General features: G+C 45.1%; 1 protein-coding gene across 8 annotated transcripts in view; it reads right to left on the reverse strand.

The window, feature by feature from the left end:
- Window positions 1-1,556: 1,556 nt before the first annotated feature.
- LOC102458523 (solute carrier organic anion transporter family member 1A2) overlaps window positions 1,557-15,277 on the reverse strand; it is a 29,284-nt gene continuing 15,563 nt past the window's right edge. For 7 of the 8 annotated variants that reach the window (XM_025183740.2, XM_075897987.1, XM_025183739.2 and 4 more), the window contains 7 exons: window positions 12,931-13,095; window positions 8,072-8,267; window positions 6,148-6,307; window positions 4,740-4,924; window positions 4,030-4,094; window positions 2,961-3,078; window positions 1,557-2,029 (listed from right to left, as the gene is read on the reverse strand). In XM_025183740.2, coding sequence (XP_025039525.2) covers window positions 1,870-2,029; window positions 2,961-3,078; window positions 4,030-4,094; window positions 4,740-4,924; window positions 6,148-6,307; window positions 8,072-8,267; window positions 12,931-13,095 — 1,049 coding nt within the window. In that variant the 3' untranslated portion in view covers window positions 1,557-1,869. The remainder of the gene's footprint in view (window positions 2,030-2,960; window positions 3,079-4,029; window positions 4,095-4,739; window positions 4,925-6,147; window positions 6,308-8,071; window positions 8,268-12,930; window positions 13,096-15,277) is intronic. The other variant, XM_075897995.1, reaches the window with a different exon arrangement.

A 15,277-nucleotide genomic window follows, 5' to 3' on the forward strand; every position in this document is an offset into this window, starting at 1 on the left:
GCACGAGCTGTACCATTGAATACTTCAGTGGATGCAGAGTCCGCTATATGCTATCAAGGTTGGTGTTACATCCCTTCCAAACTAGGAACAATGGAGATTTATTAACAGGATTAGTTCCCATTCAGATGAGAGCACCTCAAAACAATGTTATGGCTGAAGTCTGGGAGATCCAGTCGGACATGACTTGCCTGCAGGGACCAGGGAGCTGAGCAGCAGAATTTCCATAGAGGGAGAACAAAGTGACTGAGGTGTAGATTCAACTTTTAAAAAATACAGAGGGACTCTATGAGAGACAGGGAGAAACAGAGGGACTTTTAAGAGGGAAGGGGGACCTGTTGACTGTGTGACCAACCAAAGCTGAAGAAAAAGGATTGCAAAGTCAGAGAGACTCCATGATTTGAAGGAGAAGCCATGAACTGGAAGAGTATGGCTAGCAGAGTGAACCTGGAATTCTGAAAGGACACCAACCCACAGCCCAAAGAAATCTTAAAAGTGTTGAGGAAATAACATAGGGTATGTCTACGCTACCCCGCTAGTTCGAACTAGCGGGGTAATGTAGGCATACCGCACTTGCAAATGAAGCCCGGGATTTGAATTTCCCGGGCTTCATTTGCATAAGCGGGGAGCCGCCATTTTTAAATCCCCGCTCGTTTGAACCCTGTGCAGCATGGCTACACGCGGCACGAACTAGGTAGTTCGAACTAGGCTTCCTAGTTCAAACTACCGTTACTCCTCGTGGAATGTGGAGTAACGGTAGTTCAAACTAGGAAGCCTAGTTCGAACTACCTAGTTCGTGCCCCGTGTAGCCACGCGGCACGGGGTTCGAACGAGCGGGGATTTAAAAATGGCAGCTCCCCGCTTATGCAAATGAAGCCCGGGAAATTCAAATCCCGGGCTTCATTTGCAATTGCGGTATGCCTACATTACCCTGCTAGTTCGAACTAGCGGGGTAGTGTAGACATACCCATAGGGAGTCCTGTGCAAGTGTGTTTTATTGTCCTAAATCTATATATCTTTTGTACTGTCTAAAGAAAAAAGTCATTGTGTTGGAAATCCTTCTGCATCATCTGTGTATATTTGCACTGTGTCCTTGAAGGGATAAATTGTATATTACCTGCAAGGTTGGAGGTCTGGAATTGGTATGATTAAGCTATTCAGGGGAGCTGGCACTAGTCTCAAGAACTAAGCAGTTGGCTGCAAAGCCCCAGCTCTCGGAAAGGATTGCTGAATGCAGGATCTATGCTCTCAGGGTTTGCCTAGAGATGTAGCTTGGATTCTGCCTGCACTTAACAAGCCAGAAGTACACAGGTCCAGTGCTGGCGTCCAGAAACAGCAAGCTGTGAGAGTCTAGCAAAGGGAGCTTGACCACAGCAGTAACACCTCCCAACAGGGTAAATAAGTATTACCTACATTGTAGGAAACAAAGGCACACAGCTGTTAAATGATTTGCCTAAAGTCACAAAACAAGTGTGTGGCAGAACTGGATGAAGAATTCAAGGATGTAATCCTGGCCCTACTGAACTCCATGGAAAAAGTACCACTGACTTCAATGGAGCCATGATTTCAACTCAGCTGTATTAGGTTCACAGAACTATCCTCGGATCACTAGCCTCTGACATTTCCTATGTTAGTATAATATTGAGAGTTTCTATTCTTGTATGCCATTTGCACCCCTTTTTCCTGTCTACTGTCTTCTGTTTGAAATTTTTAATAAAGGACCTGAGAACTGGCTATGTGTAATTATATTTGTCTCGGTGCAAGTGAGTTCACTAGTTGCAGTCACCAATCCTTAGTGAAGATGTGTTCAGGTTTACGTTATATTTCATGATGTGCCCTGCAAAAATCTGAGCTTTTGGGATGCTTCTCTCTTCAGTCATTTTGCTCTTCTATGTCCTCCATTGCCATTGGCACACTCTTTAAGGTCTTCTCTTGAGACGATTTAAGTTGTTTCTTTAAATGAAGGAGGATTAACACACATGGGATGTAGGACACTCCACGTAATATCGCTTGCAGTCCCAGATAGAGCCATCTGGAATAAAAGGTGCAATTAATTAAAAATGTCTGCTTGCAGCATTGAAATATAGTTTTTTGTTCTCGTCAGGGTAAAGTCTGGCTGCTCTGTAAGTACGCCAATGGCTTGGGCTGTGATTCTTTTGGATCACAACATACCCTGGATCAGTACACAGATGAGGTAACGCTTAGGTTATTTAGGAGGCAGCTTTCTTACTTCCAAGCCTATACTGAACCCATATCCTAACAAAGGTCTATTGAATAGTGGTCTCTTGAAGGGGCCTTTTTTTTTTCAATGAGACACATATGAGGAGCTGAATACATGTGCTTTTAAAGCATTTCTTGTAGAACTACAAAGGGCTATCGCCATGGTATCGTAGAAAAAATTCCAACTTGGATAACTACATTCTCCCTACCTGAACTACATCTGTGATTCCATTTATAGACTTTCTCCTTCACTTCCTATTCAAAGCTGTTATATAATGTTGTTGTCAGCTGTTAAAACAGCTGCCACTTTGCCAACAGCAGCAGCTGCACTTAAGAAATGGAAGCCCTGAGGGGCAAGGCCTGTCTTTTTGTTCTGTTTTCGTACAGTGCCTAACAGAGTGGGGTCCTGGTCCATCGCTAGGGCCCACTGGCACTGTGGTAATACTAATTAATTAAATAGAATAATAATGTGTTTACCATAATAAAGCATTTTAGGAAGTTTGATGATGAAACAGGTGATACACAGGCATAATGCAATAATGATAAACTTTGGGTAAGAAGCTCTTAAGAAACAGAGTTCTCAGCGAAGGTAACCTTAACAGGGAAATAGGTTGATACTGATGAATATGTGCATGGCCAAATCTATAATCCAATGCTTGTGGTTTGATCAAGAGCACTGATGCTATAAGGAGGAGCTAAGTACAGAGGAATAGATATAGGTAGGCTTACAAAAGAAAATGTACCTATATGTGACAATGTCATACATCCTACACGCTCCTTTACCACCACAACTCAGAGATCCCCATTTCAAACATGTTGTGTCTATCAAAGCTCCAAAATAAATCGGAGATGGAATTCCAGCTAGAAGGGAGAGAAAGGTGTGACAGTGAGGATAAATAAGGTATTTTCAATGTTTTTGTAAGAGGCATACTTTTCTTTTGACCAATGGAATAAATATGGGATCATTAGAGTTCCCCATCTGTTTGTATCTTCTGTTTTCTCTATAGTTCAGACAAGCTGCTCTCCTTCCTTAGCCTCCTTCTCCTCTTCCCACCCAAGTAGTTTCTTTCTTGATGCCTGTTCAGCATTTTACACACACTGCAGTTTAAAAAACCCCACAACTATACTGTAGTTACCATTCAAATGTCAACATTTGCCAACGCTCATCAAACCGAAATGTCTAAGATACCTTGGAAGAGATTTTCTCTTCCAGCTGAACTGTAGTCAGTGAACATTTGGCAGGAGAGAAATGGCACAAAATGGCTTTAAGAAGTCATGAGCGGTTGGTGCTGCTGGGGCTGAGAGAAACAGGCCCTCAACCCCACCTACAGCCTGCTCCATCTGCTAAGGCCCCATCACCTCCTCCCCCTCCCCATCACCTCTGCAGGGAGGGGAAGAGATGAGAAGGCGAGTGCTTGTGCCCTCCTGCCTGCCCAGCCCCCAGAGCTCAAGGAGGGTGGGTGCTGGGGGCAGCAACACTCCTCCCCCAGAATGCCTACAGCAAGTGTTCTGAGGGCGGAGTGTGGGTGAGGCCATGCCTGGCAGTTAGGGAAGGCAAAGCCTTCCTCCACCTTGGCTACTGGACACCCATTGGCCTGCTCAAGTCCTTGGCATAAATTAGCCAAGAATAAAAACTGCTCTAATTTGCACCCAGATGATGAAACGCTACAGCCAAGCCTATGTGTAACTAGCCATGCCTCCTGTACCAGCAGTTCAGGGGAGGTTTTTTCAGGTAAGTGGAGATCATATTGTAAATACAATTCTGCATTTGTCCTTGTTTACACTCACAGCATGGTTTAAAATATTTCTTACCAAATATTCTTGAAGCAAGTACATGGATACCCACACCAAATGACTTTTCTTCAGGCTTTAGAGACCTAGGTGATAATTGCATTGTCTATTGAGCAATATTGGAAATATACATATGAAACAAAGGTGTTAGTTATTCAATCAAATTACTCCAGAATCCAACTGCCTAAGCCATTCATTACCAGGCTCCATCATCCTGATTAAGTAGCTCTCATGAAAGAGGAGGTCTTTTAAAGATCCTTGACTAGGACTTTTGAACTACCAGAGATCCCACAGTAGTGGTGGGACCTCCTTGGTCTGGTACCCTGGGGACCTGAGCGGTCCCAAACCACAGATGTTGCCAGACTAGAGAGTCCCGGATTTTAGAGGTTTAACCTGAACCATCCACTGCTTTGCAATGAACCCATCGCAAGATGGGACCAGGCTTTGGAAGTTAAATGAAGGCTGTGTTTATATGAATGCTGAGCAGATGTGATCAGTAAATTACATTTATTATACACCTGGCCAAGGTGTCTCAGTGTAATGGCTCAGTGAGCTCCCATTGATCCGGAGCAGAAACAAAATGACCTTCCAAAGTTGAGAAGACTTATCATGAAATATAAACCCTTACAATCAGCATCAGAAGCCAGAGAACCTCCACCAAATGATAGGGATGCACCACCTCAGTATAAACAATTTTGGAGGGTGCTTTCAGTAAGGGCATTCTACTGTACCTTATTAAAACCATATATCCAGGGATGGCTCCTAAGGAAAAAATGAAGCTGCAGACTATTGTTAATATTAAAAAGTAATGAAGCATCATGTCACAATTTGCATCTTTGTCACACTGGCCGAGAACTGCAGAGACATTTCCAGATGAAAATCCTGAAGCTGCAATACAGGTGCAATTTTCAAATACCTGTTAAAAGATGGTTTTAATCATTTAGGCCCACAACAATATGCTTATACTGAGTCGTATCATGAGGTCCCACTGAAAGCAAATAACAGACTAAGGGTGTGTCTACACGGCACAGTTATTTTAAAATAACTGATGATATTTCTAAATAACAATGCAAGCATCTACACAGCAATTCCATTATAGTAAAACTCCAATTGTCCGGCATCCAGTGGTCCGGCACTCCTGATAGTCCGGCACCAACTGGAACCCGGAAGTGCTCCGTCCAGCCGGACAATTGGAGCTGCTCTGCCCCCAGCTTTCTCAAGTCCGCCGCTGGTCAGTTTCAGCAGCGGTGGACTTGGGGAAACCCTGGGGTAGAGCACCCCAGCTGCTCTGCCCTCGGCTTCCCCAAGTCAGCTGCTGCTGAAACTGACCAGCGGCGGACTTCATAGAATCATAGAATCATAGAATAATAGGACTGGAAGGGACCTCAAGAGGTCATCGAGTCCAGCCCCCCGCCCTCAAGGCAGGACCAAGCTCCACCTACACCATCTCTGACAGATGTCTATCTAACCTGTTCTTAAATATCTCCAGAGAGGGAGATTCCACCACCTCCCTTGGCAATTTATTCCAATATTTGACCAGCCTGACAGTTAGGAATTTTTTCCTAATGTCCAATCTAAACCTCCCCTGCTGCACTTTAAGCCCATTACTCCTTGTCCTGTCCTCAGAAACCAAGAGGAACAAATTTTCTCCTTCCTCCTTGTGACACCCTTTTAGATATTTGAAAACCGCTATCATGTCCCCCCTTAGGGGAAACTGGGGGCAGAGCAGCTGGGGTGCTGCCGGGTTGGTCCTATAGTGCTACCCTCTCCCACGCTGCGCAGTTCCCCGCCGACTCCTCATAGCCCCCCCCTTCCGGTACTCCGGCATATCTGATAATCCGGCACCCCCTGGGTCCTAAAGGTGCCGGATTATTGGAAGTTTACTGTATTTTGAAATAATTTCAAAATAATGGACGGCTTATTTTGAAATCTGTAAACCTCATTCCATGAGGAATAATGCTTATTCCGAAATTGCTATTTCAGAATAGCAGTAGTGTGGATGCTCCACTGCTGCTATTTTGAAATAGCTCCTCTCTGGGGCCATTCAAAGTAATTACTCCCCAGTGCCACCTGGGGCTCTACATCGAGGTAGAATGTCCACATTATCTAGATTTTGCAGTTTAAGATGGTGTGCCTTACTGTATATTTTCCATCTGATGCTTTACAACCAGCAAGACAAGGTGAAACATACGTTATTCCATTCTGCCCACATACAGGGTCCCACACTTTAATTGAACAATCACAATCACTGTTGCAGTCAGAAAGTAGGGTTTTTTCCATGTATGAAACCTGTTCTTTTCTGAAATATATTTAAAAGGTGAACAATTCAAGAGTTCAAAAAACAACTTTCACCACCACCTCAGACAATAAAAACTTAACATTCACTCCATAAAACCTTCTCAGTAGGTCAGGAGCTTTTCCAGGACTCAGACCTCCACCTCTTACATAAAAACAGCCATTGTTCAGACCCTTAAGGTTAGTCTTTCTTTTGTGTAATGTTTTGGCTTCAGATATTATATCAGGGGTCAGCAACCTATGGCTTGTGAGCAAAGTATGGCTCACTAGGGTGTCAGATATGGCTCTTGAAGTTCGAGCCCTTGCTCCCCCGCTCAGCAGGGTGCCTGCACTAGCACTACAGCAGGCCTAGGCAAAACAATTCAGAATGCAGATGCAGCGGGGAGGCCCCAGGCAGACTCCTCTGCTTGCCCTGCTCCTGCACGCTGCTCAGAAAAGTGGCTGCGGGACCTTTAGTTTTTCATAAACTGTGAACCGGGAGGGGAAGGGGGAATGGTGCCTTATGGCTACTCCCACCCCCAGCACAATCCCATTGGCCTGAACCCTCTGCTCTGAGCCCCTCATAATCCCACATCCCTAGATTCCTGCACCCCCACATTCCCAGTCCCCTGCCATAACACTTCTGCACCCCACACATACCCCAACCCTGTGCCCTGAACCCATCCTACACCCAAACCCCCTGCTCTGAACCCCTCATAATCCTACATTCCCAGACTCCTGGACCACCACATCCCCAGCCCCCTGCCACAAGATTGACAGAAGACAGCCTGAATGTGCACATGAAGCTGTATTTGACCAGTTATGATGTAAGCGTCAAAGAAATTCACGAAAAGATGCAGACGTCCCATTATATACAGTCGGTGAGTACAATGTTCATTTACGCTATTATAAATCATTCCATCAATTATCAATAATATTAAGTTGTATATTTTCAGACATGAAAATGGGCATTCTTATACAGCTCTTTGTTAACCACTTGTTCTGAATTTTGATGTAGTTTGGCTCTTTGGTTTGACAAGGTTGCTGACCCCTGCATTATATGATCCACAGTGAAATACTATGACTGCTGTACAACTTGATTTTCATAGCCTGTGGTGCTTATATAATCCATTCATGTGTGCATATGTATATAAGTTTAGGTTTGTATACACACAGGCACATGTATACAGATTAGGGGTAACCTGCAACTCAAGAAACTGCATAAAAAATTCCACATTATCTCCAGGAATCTCCTCTAGGTCCCTCGAATTCTTGCAATTAAATATGCGGTCAGTCAGACACAGTACTGGGCACTTATACCTGCAACTACCTGAATACACAATTTTATTAGTCCCACATGCAAGTGGGACACACAATGGTATGTGCATTTTTGTTTATGTATTGTTGCATGGAAGCTTTGGAAAACTGGAGGCAAACAGGCTATTTTAAGTGTTCAGAACATATGAACTCTGTTCACAGCACTTTTGCCTCTTTCACTTCAATTTCACTTTTGTTTGAGACCTTGAGTAGGTCATCTTCCAAAGAGAGTATCAGTGGACTTAACTTCTCAACATTATTATTTTAGATACAGGGTGGGAAGATAAGTGGAGGAGGGAGAGAGACACTCACTGCCTTTGGGCATTGATGTATTGGATAAATTAGAACCTGAATCTGAAAAGTTCCTGGTTTTGCTTTTGCAAAACCAAACTATGGCCTCCTTGGCCCATTTCTAACTATAAACTGTTTTATTACAATATAATATTTCAATATTACAACTTAAAGAACATACCCTTCATATGAGACTGTTAGACCAGCAACTGGAGAATTGTCGCAGACCGTGAAATAGGCAGCAAAAAAGATCAGGTATTCAATTAAAGAGATCCAAAAGGCTATGTTGGCAGCTTGATTGGTATTTATCTTGAATTTCTTCATTAGATAGCCACCAAGAAAATATCCAATGCATATAACTGGTAAATTGTAAACTCCTATGAAGATACAAGCAAATAAAGTTTTTCTTACTGTGCAAATCTACTATAAATTTGAAAGAGTTTGTCCTTCTGTGACTGTGTCTGTCTGTCTTTTCTAGAACTCCTCCTAAACGGTAAAAGTTAGGACCACTACATTTGGTATTTAGTTTCCTCTTATCATAACTTAAAGCAAGGTAAGGGGTTGGTTGTGCCAGGAAAATGGGATGTGCCTAGACTGGGATTGGTTCCCATAAAATGGAAAGGGCTCTGCTATATAATGACCACATGGGAGCAACAGGGTATATGGAATGGAAGGAAGAGACAGTTGTACCACATAATGACCACAGGGGGACAGCAAGAGGACAGAGATGGGGATCGGGACAGCTATATCCCACATTGGGGCAGCAGGGGAGGAGGGGTAGAGAGAGAGGGACAACTATCTATTATATATTTTGAAGAAAAAACTTAAAAAACAACAAATAGTCTGGTAGCACTTTAAAGACTAACAAAATATGTAAATGGTAGCTTTCGTGGGCACAGCCCACTTCTTCAGATGACTGCAGCTGTGCCCACAAAAGCTCATGATACCACATACATATTTTGTTAGTCTTTAAAGTGCTGCCAGACTATTTGTTGTTTTTTAAGTTTTTCCTGTTACAGACTAACTCGGCTACCCTTCTAAATATTTTGAAGAGTTTGTTTGTTTCTTTCTTTGATTGTGGATTTGTTTGTGCAAAATAAAGTCAGACTTGGCAATTACATACAGATACCAAATTTTGCATAAATAATTCTGCCACTTAAATTAACTGAATGGGCTACTTTTTATACCAGAATATGCTGGGTGAAGGATTTAAATAATTATTTTTGGTTTTCATCAGAAAAAAAGTCATGACTATTATGATTAGAGTTCATAAAAAATATTTGCTAAAATTAAAATCAAGTTGACTATTCAACTGTCATTTTAGTGTAAAGAAAATTTGTACTATTACAAATCACACAATAATTAAAATTAGTTACGGAAAGAGTTTCTGATTCAAATTGACTATGTATGGTAAGTATTCAATAAAATAAATAATGTTTGAAGTTGAAATCCTACAAATTTCAAACTGTTCTTTTACTTTCCTTTTGCAAACATGTTAATAAAAAAATGGTATTACATATATTTAATTTATTGAACTTTCCTGTAAGTGTAATCTACGCAAAATGACTTTGCCCGGTCAACAACAGGTCTCACCTGCTAGTCTAATATATATTTGAGATAGTTTGTCTGTTTGTGTGGCTGTGTGGCTGTCTGCCCCCCCAACCAGGGGACATGCACCACTCTCCTAACTGTGCCCACTGCACTTGTGGTGGCAATGGAGAGGCATTTCTCACCTGGTCCCAAACTGCTGCAATGAGACAAGGTGGGGTAGTCTCTCTCCCCTGGGCAGCCTGCATACAGATCCCCTCATCCCCAGCCCCACCCCAGAGCAATGATTCAATGAAGAAAAACAAAAATTATTTCAGTTAAGGACCTGAGCAACCCTGGGTAAATCTTTTAGTAGATATCATACAAAGCCCTCCGCAGAGTCACTAGCTGGTAGGTAAAACTGAGATATAATGCAGGGGTGGGCAATAATTTTGGAAGATGGGTCACTTCACAAATTTTGGAAGTGGTCGCGGGATGGCCTGGAAGGTGCGGGGCCTCCGGAGGAAGGGGCATGGTTGAGAACTACCCTGCTGGGTATGGTGACCTTATTTTCTGAATCAGCTGCGACTAGTAAGAACAGTTTAATTTAAATTATGAAACAGATTAAGCATTTTAACTTACTCATGTTAGTTTATCAAGCTTCATTTTAAATAAAGTAAAATATTATGTCTAACACAAAAGGTTTCAATGTTTTCTTTATTTATGGCAGGGGTAGGGAACCCTTTTTGGGTCTGAGGTCACTGACCCACTGACCCAAAAAAGCAGTTGGGGGCCACACAAATGAGAAGCAAAAAAAACTCCTTCCCCAACGCTCACTGACGTGGCCCCAACTGAGACACCTCACTCCTCTGGTGTCCCAGCCTTACTAGGTGAGGGGAAGGGAAGGGAGGAATGAGGTTCAGGGCTTCCCATAGGCCAGATTTACTTTTCTACGGTTCTAGAGTTAGTGGATTTTATGGACCTCCTTAGGCTCTGGTGTAGGGACAAAAATTAGGGGTACAGTACACAAGACAGGGCTGCCCAAAATTAGGATAGGGATGGGGTACAGGATCTGGGAGGGAGCTGAGGTGCAGAAGCAGGGTTGGAGTAGGGTGTCTGGCTAGGTGGAGAGAAGAGGAACAAGGGAGGGTATTGGAGCAAACTGAGGGTGCCAGGTCTTGGGGAAGAGGGAAGTGATGGGATTGGGGGGGGTCTGGGCATGAGGGGGAACCTTACCTGGCTTTTTGCCCCCTTGCAGAAATGGTTGAAGCCACGTTGTCTTGGTGTAAGCGGGGGAATGGTCCCGCTATTGTGGGGAACTTTCCTGGCTTCTATACACCCCGGTGAAATGGACCAGCGAAAGGATCTGAGTCCCCGCTCCCACTTCCTTTACCCCACGGCCTCCCTGATCCTGAGGGCTCCCCCTCCACTCTCCTGAGTAGCAGAGCCCTCGAAACCCCAACGAGGCTGGGCCCAGGTTTCCTGGGGCTTAATCCCCGACCTTGTAGTCACTAGGGGCAGGAGTTAGGGTGTCCCCACTCCGAGGTGCTCTCTTTACACTGCAGGCCTTCTTGGCCCAGTGATCACTTCATAAGGTTCAAAGCAAATACAATTTATTAAACATCAACTGATTAAAGAGAAAAGAATAAGAAAAAAATGAGAATGGTTAAATGAGAACACACAGCCCTGCTCTGTAGCACAGGGACATCAAAACAGCAGTCTGCAGAGTGTAAGGACAGTCCACAGTATCTTCCTTAGAGGCCCCTTAGGGTGTGTCTAGACTACATGCCTCCTTCGACGGAGGCATGTAGATTAGCCAGATCGGAAGAGGGAAATGAAGCCGCGATTAAAATAATCGCGGCTTCATTTAAATTTAAATGGCTGCCCCGATCTGCCGATCAGCTGTTTGTCGGCAGATCGGGGGAGTCTGGACGCGATGCGCCGACAAAGAAGCCTTTCTTCATCGGCACAGGTAAACCTGGTTTCACGAGGCTTACCTGTGCCGATGAAGAAAGGCTTCTTTGTCGGCGCATCGCGTCCAGACTCCCCCGATCTGCCGACAAACAGCTGATCGGCAGATCGGGGCAGCCATTTAAATTTAAATGAAGCCGCGATTATTTTAATCGCGGCTTCATTTCCCTCTTCCGATCTGGCTAATCTACATGCCTCCGTCGAAGGAGGCATGTAGTCTAGACACACCCTTAGAGGCCTTGGATGTGCTGCAGGGGGGAGGGGGCTGCAGGCTGGACATGCTTGCTCTGGCAGTGACCACACGGCCTCAAGCTCTAAGTGGCCAGACCCCTCGCCCAGTCCAGGGCCTCTCCCCACACTTTGCAGTTCCCAGCTGCTCACCACATCCAGCTGCAGGCTGTGCTGTGTGGCCAGTCTCTAGCTTCTAGCGTTGCTTCTCTGTTCCTTTTGGCTCTCTGAGCACTGCCAGTCTGCTGCTCAACACAGGGTCTGCGCTCCTTGAGCTGTGTGTGTCTGGCTCAGCTGCTGCAAAAACTGCCCCTCAGCACACAGCTTGCTTTGCTTGGGCTGTCTCTCAGCTCCCTGTTTTTGCAGGACTTCTTCTGCACACTGCTTGCCCCCCCTTGGGCAGTCTCTCAGCTCTCTGTTTGCTCAGAGCGAGCCAGAACAATCCCAGCTCACAGGGAGGATGGGTCCTGGCCTCTTGCTTTTCTCACTGGCCTGTCCAACTTGTCAATCAGGCTAAGCTGGAGTGTTGGCTGCTTTCCATTGTCTCTGGGGTCTGTCAGTCTCATGGACCCTTCCCCTGTTGACACTGGGAGCTTGCAAGCCAAAAAACTCCCACAGAGTTTAAGTAAGGGGCTAACAGTCCCCTTACATTGGCAACCCAGGAGGGAGACCCCGCAGCTGTGGCCATGCAGTTCGGGGACTTGCCCTGAGGCACTGCAGCCACAGGCAACCCCAGAGGCGCCGTTGCTGCCATCACACAGCCTGTGGCCAGCCCCAGAGGCTGGAGGCACCACAGGCTGGCCCAGAGGTGCTGCTGCCATGGCTACACAGCTTGGGGCTGGCCCCAGAGGCTCCGCAGCCATGTGTGCCCAGGCTGCTCCCGAAGCCGGGGTGCTGCAGCCTGGGGTTAGCCCCGGAGGCACTGCTACTGCACCCATGCCACTCGGGGCCAGCTGGAAAGTGCGCTACCATGTCCCAGGGCTGGCCCCAGTGGTGCCACTACCATGGCTAGGTGGCCCCGGGCCGGCCCCAGAGGTTCCATGGCAGCGGTCCCTGCAGCCCCTGGAGCTGGCCCCAGGCTGCCTGGCCATGAAAGCTGTGCCTCCAGGGCTGGCCCTGTTGAGGACCCTCAGCCCCAGCGCTGCCTCCTCTCCAGAGGCTGCGTGGGGGAAGGAGGAGCGGGCCTGAGCTCCTTCCCCCGCAGCTTAGGGGGCGGGGCCTGGACTTGTCTCGCAGGCTGGATCAAAGCCCAAGGTGGGCCAGATCTGGTCCACTGACAGGCTTTTTCCCACCCCTGATATAATGGGAGCATACCTATTAAAAAGATGGCCTGTGATGCAGATTTTCCATACTGTTGTTCCACATATTTTGGCATGAAAGTTATCATGCCAATGAAAGCACTGAACTGCAGCACAGTTATGCATATAAACAACATATAGACTGGGTTGTAAAACAGACTCCTGAGGTATGGGATGAAATCTGGAATGAAAGAATATGATACGTTATTCTGAAGCTTTACAAGACAACATTACTCAGTTGGCTGAAGAAGGTGGGAAGTAGAAGTGGCCCTATATTGGATCCAATTCTATCCTGGATTTGGTCAGAGGCCACAGACCTATTGCAAATAACACCATCTGGATTGGTCCCCTGGAGGGTCTTTCGTTAGCCCTATATGTCCCTTACTTAACCCAACACACCCCAACTTCAATGCAAGGAGCTGCCTGGAAAGCACGATTAAATGCTTATATCTCTTTTTTTATCATGATGTATTTGTTTAAGCCCTTCTGATTATTCATAAACCATTTAGACCGCATTAACTCTTTCTGGGTTTGTTTTCCTGCCCTCATCATTTAAACAATAACTTTAATTGACTCTCTTCTTGTTTGAGTCTCCCCCTTCCCTCCAGGATCTTTTTGTGTTCTCATTCTTTTCTTGCAGGCATTCTTGGTTCCATGCATTTTTCTTTGACAGTGGAATTCACATACATTTCCTTTTAAATGATGACTTATTTTAAGCATGCCCTGCATATATTAAATACAGATGCATATTAATTCTTCTTCTCACTGCACCATGCTAACTAGATCTCATAATTCTTTCAGATTTTACATTCCTGAAATGCTGCACTGCTGGTCTTGAAGGGTATGTCTACACAGCAGGGTAAAAGTCAAATTAAGATATGTAACTTCAGCTACATCAATTGCGTAGCAGAAGTCGAAAAAAGCTTAAATTGGCTTTTGGAATGGTCTACACAGCACGAAATCGAAGGCAGAACACTCTTACTTTGACTTCCCTTACTCCTTATGAAATGAGGGTTACAGAAGACAGAGTAACAAGTTCGCCATCTCGATATTATTTTGAAATAATGACTTGCTGTGTAGATGTGCATGATCAGGGCTTGACAAATTCACTTATCTATTTGCCCGTGGTGAATAGATTTCAACCGTTCACCCCGTTCACCGGCGGTTCACTCATGCGCAGTGCTGGTTTCGAACATGTGCAGTGCGGGGCTGGCGAGTGGTTTTCGCCGTGATCGTCGAGCCCTGCGCATGATGTTTAATTGAAACAACATCATTTATTCCAAAATAATGCTGCTGTGTAGACATAGCCATAATGAATGGTTCACTAGAATCTACCCCTGGCTCCTCTACTACATTTCTAAGAACTTGATCCTAAACTTCTCATTCAGTTTAACCTCCCACTGAAGTTAGTGGGACTGACTTTCTTTGGGAGTTTTGCTAAGTAAAGTGTATAGAATCAGGACCCAAACTATTAAAAATTTCCCGTTTATTTTTTTGCACCAGCTAGTGTGCTGATCTGTTATTGAGAAACTTTGCAAAACAAACTGAAATATTTATAAAAAAATGACCTAAATTCATTGAAAATGGGCACTGTTTTTCATTTAAATGTATCCTTGAAGGTAGGGAGGGTGAGTCTCTAAGGTATGTCTATACTACAGAGAAGATCAACCTTATGAAGGTCAATCTTCTAGCATTTGTTTTAGCAGTCTAACGTAGACCCCTAAATTGAGCATTGAAGGCAGCCCCCACCAATGTCCAGTACTCCTCCTTCTGTAAGGAGTCAGGGAAGCCAGTGAGAGTGTGTGAACCCATTAGCTTACAGCAGTGTGGACACCACAGTGGCTGGGTTTCAGACAAGCCAAATCAGTTATGCATTTTGCATAGCTGGATGGCGTACCTTAAGCCGACCTGATTGGTCTAGTATAGACCAGGCCTCAGTAAATGAGAGTTAGTATATCAGTCTCTCAGTATAATAAAACATCAAATGGCTCTATTGACTGAAATGCTATGAGCAGGTAGCCTTGTTTGTAGAGGCCACATGGTCTAGAGGCAAAACATTCTGGGAAAGGAATGGGACTTTAAATACTGTCATTTAGCGAATATACCCCACACCCGAACATACCCCACAGTTTTTGCAGTTTGAGTAAAAAAAATCTTGTATACCCCACGCACGAGTATAACCTGCAGGGTATACAAGACTTTGTTTCAAACTGTGCGGGGGGAGGGCCTCTACGGGTTGGGAGGGGATTAGTCACCCTCCAGGTGGGGGCGCACTCACCCCACCTGGTTTCCGCGTGGCCTCACAACCCCCAAGCAGGGGAATGAGAGTGCTTCCCAGCCCCTTCCTGCGGCTGCACTGCTGC

This window comes from Pelodiscus sinensis, chromosome 1, assembly GCF_049634645.1.
Source record: "Pelodiscus sinensis isolate JC-2024 chromosome 1, ASM4963464v1, whole genome shotgun sequence".
NCBI classification, from domain to species: domain Eukaryota; kingdom Metazoa; phylum Chordata; order Testudines; family Trionychidae; genus Pelodiscus; species Pelodiscus sinensis.